General features: G+C 51.5%; 1 protein-coding gene across 2 annotated transcripts in view; it reads right to left on the bottom strand.

Annotated features, from left to right (window-relative positions):
• Positions 1-985: 985 nt before the first annotated feature.
• The window catches only part of GPR153 (G protein-coupled receptor 153), a 32,748-nt gene continuing 19,826 nt past the window's right edge, over positions 986-13,907 (bottom strand). Inside the window, exons 3-6 of one of the 2 annotated variants that reach the window (XM_051988697.1) lie at positions 10,904-11,333; positions 5,521-5,710; positions 4,291-4,475; positions 986-2,999 (exon numbers count right to left, since the gene is read on the bottom strand). In XM_051988697.1, the coding sequence (XP_051844657.1) occupies positions 2,208-2,999; positions 4,291-4,475; positions 5,521-5,710; positions 10,904-11,333 (1,597 nt within the window). In that variant the 3' untranslated portion in view covers positions 986-2,207. The remainder of the gene's footprint in view (positions 3,000-4,290; positions 4,476-5,520; positions 5,711-10,903; positions 11,334-13,907) is intronic. The other variant, XM_051988696.1, reaches the window with a different exon arrangement.

Below are 13,907 nucleotides of genomic sequence, written 5' to 3'. Positions count from 1 at the left end.
AATTAGGGGAGCACAAAGCCAGGCCTTTAGAGTTCATTGAAAATCATTTGGAGGGAGCTTTATTCAGTCCTGTACAGAAGAGAATTGGCAAATTGTCCCAAAAAAAGGAGGAAAGAAATTATAAACAAGTCCCCAGCGTCCTGGGTTGGATGCTTCCCACTTTGGAGTAAGCAAAGACAATCACTTTGTATAGACAAACCAGTAGAAAGACATTTGGGGTGCATCTTGACAATGTGGATGCAACGGACTTTTTACAACTGCAAAATACATACACAAAGCATAGTTTGAAGGAGTGGCGTGAACCCACAAACACTAGTGTGAACATCACGGTCATTGTGCAAAGGAGGGGGGCCTGAAGCTGGAACCCCAAAAGTGACAAGAGCCCCTAGCTGGTCAGGGCACCGGCCTCTCCCCACCTGGGATGGGTATTTCTCCCGGAGTTTTAATGTCTTGTTTCAATAAGATGTAAATGGCTCCAGTTGAATGTCTAAACTCCTTGAAGGGAGGAAGATTTCTTTACCTGTCTTTGTATATCAAGGGCCCAACATAATGCCCAACTTATAGCAGGTGCTTAATAAATAAATGCTTGTTGGATGAGATTTTCCCCCTAAAACCGTGTAAAAACTGGGGTCAAAGAGTTAGGATTTTGTGCTCCGCCGGCATTCACCTCCAAGTATTGCCATTTGACTGTTTTGATGCTTATAAATGTGTGTGGAAAAATAGACGGTATTACAAATTTTAAACAATTGCTTAAAGCCATATCTTCCCCCTCGGCCGGGGTTGAAGGGAAGCAGGAAGCAGTCATTTACTCCAAAGGAGGTCACTGACTTGCCAACATTTGTTCAGTCCTTAAAGGCACAGCAGCATTTTCTGGAGAGATTCCTCCAGCTCTAAGGAAAAAAAAAATCAGCCACAGTCGGATTGCTATTTACACTGTGTGTGTGTGTGTGTGTGTGTGTGTGTGTGTGTGTGTGTGTGTGTGTGTGTGTCCCACCCACCCCCACCCCGTATTGTGGCTGCAAAGAGTGACCTGAGAAGTGTGGTCCCTCCCAGCAACCGAAATCCCTCCATCCCTCCCTGTTCAGGAGTCTTTTGAATTGCTCGAGAAGGAAAGATTCAGGGCGGCCTTTGTACAGGTCCAGCTTCCGGGGACTGCTCCCCACCTGCCCTTGGAGACGCTGCCAGGCTTGGGCATCTCTGCTATGGAGACCCAGGGAATCTTGGGGTGGTGTGGGGCAGGAAGGCCCGGCCCCTGACCTGCAAGCCAAGCCAACGTGGGAGAGGAAGACTGAGCTGAGGGCTGCTGGGAAAGGCCCCCTGGCCTATATATTGCTCAATGCCCTGGTCTTGCGCCTTTCTCACCCAGGACACCCACTGTCTTTCATGCTCCTGGCTGGCGATGGAGAGAGAACACAGATATTGGACGTCTGGACATCGTACCCCTCTCCGATGAGTCAAGCCTGGAGATTTCCAGTGCTCCCTTCCCCATCGTTACCCCGCTGCCCCATGCTGTACACACCAAGGACGTGAGTCCTCACCACAGCCCTGAGAGATAAGTAATGGCACCCCCCACGGATGGGGAAACTGAGGCATGTGAGGAGGGAAGCAGGTTTGGGCTTATGCATGCCCCTGTGCTTTTAGAAATCCCAGAAAGGATCTTTTTTCTCTCCTTCCACGGCCCCGAGGGATGAGAATACAGGGTTGGGGGAGAAGCTGGAGCTACAGTTAATTATGGGTCACAGTGGAAAATGGATGGATCAAGTGGAAGGAGGGAAGGGGAGAGGAATGCAAAGAGAATGGGGATACAGGAGAGAGACAGAGGGAAAGGAAGGGGGAAGGAGGCAGGAAGAGACGATCTCGTGTTCGTGTTTCTACCCCATAAGGGATCCTCAGCCCAGCTCGCCCTTCCCTCTTCTCTCCGGCTCATCCGAGCTCAGTCTGCATGCGGGGGAGCCCTGCCTTCTGCCCCTGGTCCCAGCCTCCGGGGGTCCGCGGTTCTGCTCCGCCGGGCTTCGTGGTGGGGCAGGGGGGAGGAGAGGAGAGAGTGATTCTTTGGTGTTTTTACTCAGCTCCGACTGCCCCACAGCCAAGGCCCGAGTAACCGCGGGAGGAGTCACCAGCTCGTCGCCCTTCCTCGCCCTTGGCCCCCGGAAGGGAGCCTGGGAAGGGGCGCAGCCGCTCTTCGGGGGGCGCTCTGCCTTCCCCCCTTAGGAGGCCGAGCCCAGCGAGTCAGAGTGTAAGGTGATGTATCCCGAGGACTCGGAGGGAGAGCTCAGGAAGCTGCTGTTGCTGCCTTTGCCCCCCACCGGCCGCAAGCTCTCCGAGTCCCCCCAGGAAGCGCTCAGACTCATCCGAAACCTTTTAGAGTCCGCGTCCAAGCCGGCCCGGCGGGCGGCGGGGGCGGGGGGCGGCTCCTCACACGCGGGGGCTTCGCAGAGCTCAATGTGGATGGAGCCCGGGCGCCGCCGACCGTCCACGGGGAAGAAGCCCGGGGCCTGGAGGGCCCGGGGCTGGAAGGGCCCCGGCAGCGCCAAGAGGCAGCCGCGGCCCTGGCCCGAGAGGCGGCGCAAGGCCTGCGGCTCCTTCCCGAAGTCCGCCAGCGCGAAGCCGGCCGCGGGGCAGCCGAAGGCGTCGGGGAGCACCGAGGCCGAGGCCGAGCGCGCCGGGCTGCGCAGGGGGCTGCCCAGGGGAGACTCGTCGATGAAGCTCACCACCTCCTCGCGGCTGAAGCAAGCCAGGTCCTGGCCGCAGACCTCCTCTCGCGACAAGGGGCGCAGGGACAGCAGGCTCTCGGCCGAGCGCCGCCGCCTGCGGTAGGGAGGGACCTCCGAGAAGGCCAGCAGGCTTCCCCGCCGGCGGTCGGACGGGGAGGGCAGCACCAGCTGGGCCAGGGTGGCCATGTCCTCGCTGGAGCCCCAGGGGCGGTGCAGGTAAGCGGGCAAGGGGACGGCGGGCCACATGTCCGTGTCGTCGTGGGAGTACCGCCTGGTGGGGGGGACCTAGGCACAGGGCGGGGGAGGGGGGGAGCTGATGGGGCAGCCGGACACCCCGACTCTCCTTCCCCCCCTCCCCCTCTTCTTCCGCCCCCCTTTCCCCTTCCCCTTCCTTTCTCCCACCTTTTCCCTCCATTTGTTATCTATATCACTGCAATTCATCTCCGCATCTCATCTTTCCATCTATCCATCCATCTATTCATCTCTCCATCTACTGTGTCCAATCAAGTCTATCAATGTCTAACCCATCTCTCTCTCTGTTTAACCCATCTACCCATATATCTAATCTAATCTATTCATCCTCATTTAGTGATATTTCTCTAATCGATCTGTCTTTTCTCTTTCTAATCCATCCATCCATTTACCACCCGTTCACCTGGCCATTCACCCATCCACCCACCAAGCATCTATGCATCCACCCACCCATCCTTCTATCTAATCTATTCTTGTCTAATGAGAGCTCTGTCATCTCTCTATATCTATCCATTTCTCTATCTAATCTATTTATCCATGTCTATGATAGATCCCTCCTCCATCCTTCCTTCCCTCCCTCTCTTTCTCCCTACCCACCCATCCATCCATCATAGAAGTTCTTAACTTTTTCTTTTTTTTTACATGCAGCCAGTGGGGCAATGGATAGAATACTGGCCCTGGAGGGAAAACCCGAGTTCAAATTCAGCAAATAATTGTGTGATGATGGGCAAGTCACTTCACTTGTGGGCTTTAGTTTTCTAGCTGTAATATGGGGATAATAATAGTACCTACTTCATAGGGTGGCTATGAGAATCAAATGAGATCATATTTATAAAATAAAAATGACTTAACATAGTGCTTGATACATAGTAGATGCTATAAAAATGATTATTTCTTTGTACCAGGAGCCCCTTTGGCTTTCTGTTGCAGCCTTTGGATGACCTCCTTCTTGGAATGATGTTTTTAAATGCATAAAATAAAACAAAGGATTATGAAGGAAACCTATTACATGGAAATAATAATTTAAAAAAAAATTTTTTAAACAACCAAATTTAAGGACTCCAAGTTAAGATCATCTGGTCTAGAGGGAAATAAAATCAGTTAGGATGGGAAAGAAAGAACTGGCTATGTAATTGGAGAGAACATACAGGGTCTCACATGCTTCCAGTTCTAGGGAAGGGTGTTACCTGTTTTCTTGGAAAATGAAATGGATATGGAAATAATTTTGGAGAATATCTTTTGGTTCTCAGAGAGAAGAGGCGGCCCCCTGGGGGATGTGGGCAGTGGGGGGCCCCTCCCTTTTTTCCTTCTTTCCCCCTCTTACCTGAAGATACTGCATCTTATCCTCCTGGATGGGCTGCAGTGGGTAAAGCTGAGGGATCCCCCTCTCCAAGGCAGAGAAGTCATACTTGGCAATATGGTCCAGGGCAAGGAAGTCACCCCTGTAGCCGTACTCAAAGGGGCGCTCATACATCAGGTCCGTGTGGAGGCCCCCATCCAGGCTGGTCTCTATGAGGGGCAGAGGCTAAGAGCTGAGCCAGAGGCCTTAGAGGGGGAGGGTGACCCTGGGGTTCTTGAAGGTCATACTTGGCTGCCCTCTTTCCCCAAACTAGAAAGGGCTTTTTACATCGGAACAGGGGAGTGTCTCAACTGAAGAGACCTCCTCAGGCTGTAGAGGAATAGGACATAAGTCTTGGATTTACACGGGAATGGAGACTGGGGAGCTAGGATCCCCTCATGGAATCATACATTATAGAGTCTGGAAGAGAGCCCAGGGAGCACTACCAGAACTGGCAAGAGAGGCCCTGGGTTCACCATTTGTATTTATTTATTTGTGCCATTGCTTTCCCTCAACAGAAGGTAAGCCCCCTGAAGGCAAAGGATATTTTATTTTTGTTTCTGGATCTCCAGTATTTAGCACAAAGTGAATCTTGATAGATTCTGGCTGAGGGAACGTCTGCTGAGTGAATGGCTTTCTTTCCCAAGCAGAATGCTCAGTAACCAGAGCATTTAATTTAGGCTTAAGATTGCCTTCTGAATCATCAGACAGGGAGTAGGCTATGAAGGCATTTCTGCACCTCTCTGAGGTTAGCTTTGGTCACTAGGGTAACCCTCCACTGACCAGAAGATTTCATTAACCAGAATCCCATTCCCTGGCTGAGCTCAGGAACAGGGAGTGAGTTGGGGGGAGGGGGATGCGTAAAGAAATAAGTTTTCCTCGGATTGGCTATCAAAAAATGAAAGGCTTCCTCCGGTCATCAAAGGGAAGCCTGGATAATTACACAAAGAATCTGCAGCTGTCTCATCCACCTTGTACTGCCCAGGAGCCTCCTCCATAGTACCCCCAACCAGTGGTCATCAGTCGCAGACTTCTAGGGGGGCAAAATGTGGAAGGGGAGACATTCAGTGTCCTTGGACTGGAGGGATTCTGGCAGTGGTCCTGGATTCAGAGGGCACGGGTCAGCTCCTAACTGACACATACTATCTGTGGCCTTGAGCAAGCAACTTCCGACCCCCGTACTGACCCCCCAGCCCCCGGAGACCCAGCACTCACCTTCATCTGTTTCGTCATTGGACATGAGGGCCACACACTTCTCCCAGACGGCCTTGATGTCGGCCCGATAGCGGTCACAGGCCCACAGGAAGAGGGGGAGCAGGAGGGACTGCACCACCGAGCACCAGAGCATGCACAGGGCCATCCAGGTGTAGGAAGTGTCCGACTTAAGGCTGGTGAAGCTCACCACCTGTGTGAGACATGGAGGAACTTTCAAGCCATCCTGCGAAAGCACCGTCTGAGGGGCCACTGCTCTGCTCGAGAAACTCTAGGGGCTCCCAAGCGCCTCTGGGAAAGAACTCCACACTCTGTTCTCCAGGTCAGGGCCCTCCCCTCCTGGCTCCCAGCCACCTGTCTGGCCTTTGCTGCACATTGTGTTTTGAGAACTCTTCAATTGTGTCAAAATGACTCGGGCACGGTTTCTTACCATGAAGTCCTGTCTCTTGCCTCCAAGTCTGCAGAAGCCAGAGGACTTCCCTCCCTCCTCTCCTCTGCCCCTGAGAGTCCCAGTTCCCTTCCAAATACAATGTGCTACCACCTTCTCCACCAGGACTGAATGGGTCGCTGGAGCTGCTAGCACTCCCAGCAAAGGAGAGGATGACATCTTTGCTGGAGCAGGTAGTATGAGGTATGGGGGTGAGAATTTTTTTATTATATTTCTCTACTTTTCTAAAGAGACAAAACAGTTTTTATATATTCCAAAGATATTCAAAATATTTATCCTATATTTCAACAATAGACTAAATATTTTTGTATATTTAAAAACATATACAGAATATTTTGTACATTTAAAAATAAATATATTTTTTGTATATTTTAAAGATATTTTTCAGGCCACTGGGTGGTGCAGTGGATAGAGCACTCAGGAGGATCAGAGTTCAAATCTGGCCTCAGACACTCAACACTTCCTAGCTATATTTTAAAATATATATAAAATATTTTATATAGTTAAAAAGAAATGTAAATTTGTATATTTAAAAAGATATTTTTTCATTTCCAAAAATAGATAAATTTTTTTTCACACATTTAGAAAACAGACAAAATATTTTTGGATATTTAAAAACAGAATATTTTGTACATTTGTTTTTGACTTTAGATTTCCAATGCTTATACAAAATATTCCACCTATGGCTTGTTTGTCCACAGATGTTTTCATGTTGTCTCCTCCATGAAATTGTATGCTTCTCAAGGCAGGGACTATTTTTTACTTTTTTTTTGTATTTCCAGCATCTATCCCAGTGGTTGGCACACAAAAGGGACTTAATAAATGTTTATTGACTGACTGATCAGTGACTAACACCATGTTTGGTATACAGTAGTAGTTTAATTTATATTTGTTGGTTGATCTCTTCCCTTGTCCCCAGAAATCTATAAAAGGAGCTCAGATCAGAGACAGGGATTTGAATCTTTCACTCATCAAAGTCCCATGTCACTGTATGATCCCAGAAAGGTCTTTTGAATACTCTGGGGTCATTTTTCCATTTTAAAAATTTGAGTTGAGTTGAGTCATTTTTCAGTCACCTCCAACACTTTGTGATCCCACTTAGGCTTTTCTTCACGAAAATCCTACAGTGGTTTGCCATTTCTTTCTCAGTTCATTTTACAAATGAGGAACCAGGCAAATAGAGTTGCCCAGAGTTACAAGTATCCGAGGCCAGTTATGAATGCTGCTGCTCTTCCTGATTCCAGGGCCAGTATTCTATCTGCTGAACGACCCAGCTGCCCCCATCTAAAAAACTAGGAATGACCATTCCTGTCCTTCCCTGTCAATGAGATAACATTCATAAAATGCTTCACGTAGTGTCTGCCATATAGTAGGTGCTTAATAAACCTTGTCCCCTTTCCCTTCTTCCCTATATAAAATGAGATCACAAAAGTGACCTGCTTGGAGATTTTGGGGAAAAGGTACCCAAGCCCCGAGTGTACAGAATGTTGAGCATGGAGTCAGGAAGACTCATCTTCCTGAGTTCAAATCCAATTTCAGACACGGACTAGTTTAGATAAGTCACTTCACCCCGCTTGCCCCAATTTCCCCATCCATAAAATGAGCTGGAGAAGGAAATGGCCAATCACCCTCGTGTCTTCGTCAAGAAAACTCCCAATAGGATCGTGAAGAGTGGGATCCAACCATGGAAACACAATGAAGCTTCTATTGTTACTGATTTTTCCCTAATTCTTCATGTGTATCACTTGATGTGGAGCCACGAGAACGGGGCTGGGTACGAATGGACATCTGGCCGCTGAGTTATGGCCATCCACAAGCATACGTGACGTTCGCCCTGGGAAGCCCGGACACTCAGGAACTTCACTTGGGCTGCTTCTAAATGCCAACAGTTCCGGATGGATTGCCTTGGGCATCTGCAAAGTTCTCTTCCTGACCCCTGATTTCATGGGATGAAACAACGCTCCATTTTTCTAATGCCAGTGTTCTACCCATTTGGCTTCGTGTCCCTGAGTCACAGAATATCAAAACTTCTCAAGAGTTAAAAGTGATAATTACCCAGAGGGCAATGGAGAGATGCGTGAAGATTCTATCTTCCTTTTCCATCCCTGGGCATGGGCTGTCCCCAGTGCCTGGAATGGGCCTCCCTTTCTTATCTAGGAGATAGAAACTCTGACTTTTTTCCAGACTCAGTTCAAGATCTGCCTTCTGCAGGAGGCCTTTTCTGGTCTTCCATACCAGATACTTGGGCCTTTCCTTCTCTGACTACCTTCCACATGCAAAAGAAACACAAGATGCAAATTTAGAGAAATCTCCACTCCAAATGTTCATATTTGTGCCCAACCTGTGGTAGAGCCTTCCAAGCTCAAAACTGATTTGATCAGCCACACAGCAAAGGACAACCAACCTTCTCCCGACATGGCGCTCTATCTTCTACCTCCATTGCCTTGCATCCCTCTGCCTGGAATGGACTTCGTCACTGATAGGGTCCCCTTCCTAACCATTTCTACTTAACTTTCTTGTGGCGTTGTTCAGTCTTTCGGTCATGTCTGAAGCTTTGTGAACTCATTTGGCAGAGTTCCTGAAGTCGTTGGGCATTTCCTTCTCTGGCTCATTTTACAGATGAGGAAATGGGAATAAATAGGGTTAAGTGACTTGTCCAGGGTCATACAACTAGCAAGTTTCAGAAGCTGGTTTTGAATCTTCCTGATTCCAGAGTTGGCGTTCTATCCACTGAATTACCTAGCGCTCCCAACTCCCTTGTATTCCCTCTGCTTTTATTTGTTCTTTATGAGTACCGTCTCCCCTAAGAACATGGAAGCTCCTTCAGAGTAGGGGGTATTTCATTTTCAAAATGTATAGCCACAGTTCTGGTACAAAGTAGGCCCCTCATAAATACTTGTGGATTGAGTGACTGTCTGTGGGTAACTGTACGGTCCTGTGCATTGACATGAGTTGCTGACATTAGAGGGCACATACTATCTTTGATTTTCTTTAGATCCCCTGCACCTCGCACACGGTGGCCGGCACATGGGAATGTGCTTGGGAAATGCTTGTAAAATGATTAATGAACGTGAGCAGGCTGCCACAGGAGAACAAGAACTCACAAAGGGAAACCAGCATGAAGGATGGTATCCAAGAAACATATGATGGAAAAGAAGATGACCTGATCACAAAGGGAAAATCACAGTTCAACTGATAGATGTCCATAGTACCCTTATGATAGCAAGAGAAAACAAAACTGGTCCCGGGAGGGTAGGGAAGGGTCCTACGGTCAACTCATGGGAAGACATGCAACAAGAATCTGCAAGATGGGCAAGGTTTGGATGGGCAGCGATCTGCAATGTTAGAAGAAATACCCATATAAGATGAGCAGATCCTGTGGAGTTTCTGAAATCAGAGCCTGATCTTCTTCATACTATGTCCATTCTCTCACCACAACTCTGAGCAGCAAGCAGCATTAGCTGCTTCTTAGTGATGAGGAAACCAAGGCTTCCTAAAGGGAACTAAAATTCCCAACCCTCTGCTTTCTCTAAAACACATCATCTCCCAGTTACTGACCCACAGCTATCAGTTGGCCAAAATTTGACTGCCAAAGGTCTTTACCTTTTTTTAGCTACAAAATAAAATAACAGTATCTACCTCTCCTGAGAGGGCTGGACTGGACGGCTCCTGAGTCTTTTCTAGATCTTTTCTAACTCCAAACCTAAGTTACGGACTGTTTGGTGGGTGTCATTTCCTTTTCCTGGAGCTGTTGCCACTGATTAATTCAAGATGACAGGAGCCCAAACCAGCTCACCCAGACCTGCCCCAACGCTTCCCCGCTGTCAGTGCGGGGGTCATGGGCCGGGCCGGGCTGCCAGGCTGACGGAGGCCCCGGGAGAACAGACAGACAGAGGCCATCTCCTGAGACCCTGCTTCTCACCCTCGCCACCGTGAGCCAGGCCCTTTCAGCCCAGGGCAGTGATCCTGGACCGGCCGGGCGTGGGAGGGAGAAGGGCACGCTGTCTCCTTCTGAAGCAGGGGAGCTCCGTTGCCTCATCCCTTTCCCTTTGCTGAAGAAGGATCCCAGCTGAAGCCATTAGCGACGCGTTGGGTCATTTTAAATGTGTCACTTTCAGCAGGAATCTGCCTTCCCCACCCCTTTTATAATAAAACCTCAGATGTCCTTTTTTCTCCGGGGATCCTTCACACACCTGGCTCTGGCTCCTTGGGCTGCTAGGCCCCTCGTCTTCCTCTGGCCGCCGGGGAGGACCAGGACACGCCAGGAGGGAGCTTAGAGGTCACTTGGGGTCAGCCCAACCCCTTCCCACCGGGAACCACTCAGCCCCTCCGGAGTCATTTTGTGACAATCCCACCTAAGTCACTTAACCTCAAGCCACTTAGCCCTGGGACCTCCGTCTGTAAAGTGCAGCCTGAACTCGATGGCTCCCAGGGTCCTTGCTAACTTTAAAACTTCTAAGCTCATAAACGTGCGTTATTACTGCTATCGCAGGACCAATGAAGTCACTAACTGTCTACGAGCCCCTTTCCCTTTCAAAATATGGTGACCCTGACACCCGCAGCCCCCCAAGCCTCCCGCGCTTCCCCCAGCACTCCGGGGCCCGGTTTTGTCCCATGTGTGACTCTGAGAGGGCCAATGGGTGGTGACCCTGACACCTGCAGCCCCCCAAGCCTCCCGCGCTTCCCCCAGCACTCCGGGGCCCGGTTTTGTCCTGTGTGTGACTCTGAGAGGGCCAATGGGTGGTGACCCTGACACCCGCAGCCCCCCAAGCCTCCCGCGCTTCCCCCAGCACTCCGGGGCCCGGTTTTGTCCCCTGTGTGACTGAGACGGGCCGATGGGCAGTGACCACCGTGGGTGCCCGGGGTAAAGCTCCGGAGCCAGGGGACCAAGCGCGCTTGGGCCTTCCCCGCCTCGGGCCCCCCCTCAGCCTCACTCACCAGCACGGGGAAGCCCATGAGGCAGTCGTAGAGGAAGACGATCCCGGCCACCAGGTAGGTGATCTGCAGGGACGTCTTGAGGGGCTCGGAGCCGTCGATGGAGGAGCGGCGCTTGCCCTGGGCGTCCTCCACCACGATGGTGGGCACGTTGAACTTGTTGCGGTCCAGGTTGTGGCCGGCCTGCAGGGAGAGGGTCTGGAAAAGGGTGATGGCGGTGCAGACCACGCCCATGGCCACGCTGCCGCCGATGAGCAGCAGGAAGCAGACCCCGAAGCCCAGCCCGATCTCGGTGACGATGAAGCGGCAGTCGTGGGCGTAGAAGCGCTCCGTGGTGTCGTGCCAGCCCACGGCGGGGAGGGTGGATAGGATGAAGGACACCATCCAGATGCCCATCACCGTGTGCACCGCCTGCTTCTTGGTGTTGCTCAGCCTGGGGAGAGAGGGGCAGCCGCTCACGCGCGGGGTCTCGGGGGGCCGGGGCACAGACCCCCCCACCCAAGGCAGATATCTGGGGGGTCTTTCCGGGACTTCTTCCTGGACCCCAGTGTCCTCCTCTGTCAAGCCCTGACCATGACTCCCAGGCCTCTGTCATTCCTTCATCGCCATGTCCACCCCAGCCACGCTCTCAGGGGATTCAGGAATATCAGTGTAGCATCTATACCCTTCCTCAGATTACTTACCAAGTTAAGAAAAAGGGAAGGAGGGAGAACAATCTGGAACTCAAAATAAATGCTAAAAAACCTGTCTTTACATGTAATTGGGGGAAAATGCTATTAAAGAATAAAAACTTTTTAAAGAATATTGGTGCAGGAAAGAGGTCCTGTTTATATGGGGGTTAATGTTTATAAAATTCCCTCCTCCCAATCATGGGAAACAGGAGGCAGGAGACCCCTTATCCCCTTTTTGGAGAGAAAGTGTGTGCCCTGGGCCTGTAGCCAGGAAGTTCCAGGACGAGAACGGAGGTGCCCTGGTCCGAGAAGCCTGGTCTAACATGTCCTGACGCCCCCTCTCCCACCCCTGGCATTCCGTGTGGCCAGGACCCCCCTCGGCCAACCTCTTCCTTCCTGAGGGTGGGTGACATATCTGGGCTCTCCTCGGTTTGAAAGCCAAAGATCCAGGACCCTGAGAAGCCGGCGTCTCCCTCCTTCCCCCCCGCCCTGCTCTAGGCCCAGAGGGAAAGCTCCCCTGCATTGGCTCCTGTTTCAGAAGATCCCCCCAAGTTCCTTAAGCCTTCCGACAGTGACCGGCTGTTTCAAATTGATTATTTACTCTCTCATCAAAATACGGAGCGCGAGGTTGGCTCCCGTCCTCTCAAAACCCGAGGAGGGAAGGCCGGGCCCCTCTCCCCCATCTCCTTCCGAGGGGAGGGTGGGAGGGTCTGCGTGCCCCTCTGCCTCCAGGGTTCTCTGTGGCGCTGGGAAAGAGCAGGCAGACGCACCGGCTCCGGCTCCCACACGGTGCAGATGTTCCCTATGTAGGTCAGAGCGCTCCCGCACACAGCTGATGTCCCCCACCACCAGGAAGGAGCCCCCTGGCCGGGCTCGTCACCTTAACGGGCTCATTACGGCGGCGAGAGCGAGTAAGAGCCTCAGACACGGCAGGGTTAGGTGAGATTTAAGCTCCTTTTTGGATGTGCCGCCGGTGCCCAGTGAAGGCAGCAGGGACAGAAGCGGGAGGTGAGAGCAGACACTCCTCGAGAAGCTCGGCCGCTTCAGGAGCTTAAGCTGCAGGTGGCCCAGCAAAGGGGCAGGAAGGGGGGACCCGGCCAAGGACCACGGCCACCATCGCCAGCCTCCTCGCCTTCTCCAGGCCCAGAGAGCAGCTCTCTGCCCCCGGCATGAGCCGGCTCTGCTTCCTGTCTTCCTGATAGACAACCCAGCAGCCCCGGCTGCTCTCTGCCTGGGGACCAGCCTGGCAGTCTGGGGGTGCCCCCCGCTGGGATGGCTATGCTCTTCCTCATCCTGCTGGGGAACCCCTTGGGCCTTTTCAGGTATAGCAGCAGGACCCCCAGGGATCTGTGGCTAAGCTGGAGCCTTCTTCCCACAGTCCTCCCTCTCTCTCATCTTATCTATCTCCCCTTCTCCCTCCCTTCTTTCCCTCCCTCCCTCCCTCCCTCCCTCCCTCCCTTCCTTCCTTCCTTCCTTCCTTCCTTCTTTCTTTCCTTCCTTCCTTCTTCCCTCCCTCCCTCCCTCCCTCCCTCCCTCCCTCCCTTCCCTCCTTCCTTCCTTCCTTCCTTCCTTCCTTCCTTCCTTCCTTCCTTCCTTCCTTCCTTCTTTCTTCCTCCCTCTCTTCTTCCCTCCCTTCCCTCCTTCCTTCCTTCTTTCCCTGACTCAGGAAACAGAGGGGGAAATAGGTCAGAGGCCTGGAAAACTCCACTTTCTCCCAGGGCTAGGGCCTTAATAGTAGAGCTGAGCCAGGAATGGGTACAATGGGCCAAGCTAAAAAATCAGCCCAAGGCCGCAGTATTTTTCGTTCTGTCTTTATCTCCCAATAGGGAGGAGGAATTTTAGTTATCACAAAAGACTAAGGTTTGGGGCGGACAGGTTGAGACAAACCAAACCTCGCCTCCTGGCTCTTACAGTTTGTTCACAGGAGCTTCAAATTAGGTTTTGAAGGAACCTTAGAGGCCACTAAGTCTAACCTCCCTGCATCCTCACCCTCCACCCCTCAACACCAGATTTTACAAGTGGGGGAATCGAGGCACAATTAAGTGACTTTTCTAGGGTCACAGAATTAATAAGGGAGAATTTGAATCCAGGTCTGCCTGACTCCACATCCAGTGCTCGATCCACTACTGAGATTTTCTTCTTAGTTTTAAGCTCTTGGGAGTTTGGTGTCCCACATAAACCTCGGTACCAAGCTAGCCCAGCTCTAACTTAGCCGTGCCCGTTTCCAATGGTCTGAAACTGCAATTCTCCCCAACCAGCCTCGAGTCCAGCATGTGGCCAGTCTGGGAAAAGGAAGGGGGATGGATTCAGCCTCTTCTTACCATCCCCCTCGCCCC

The sequence above is a fragment of the Antechinus flavipes genome, chromosome 3 (genome assembly GCF_016432865.1).
Source record: "Antechinus flavipes isolate AdamAnt ecotype Samford, QLD, Australia chromosome 3, AdamAnt_v2, whole genome shotgun sequence".
Lineage (NCBI taxonomy): Eukaryota > Metazoa > Chordata > Mammalia > Dasyuromorphia > Dasyuridae > Antechinus > Antechinus flavipes.
Note: the sequence above shows the minus strand (reverse complement) of the source record. Positions and strands in the feature narration are given on the sequence as shown.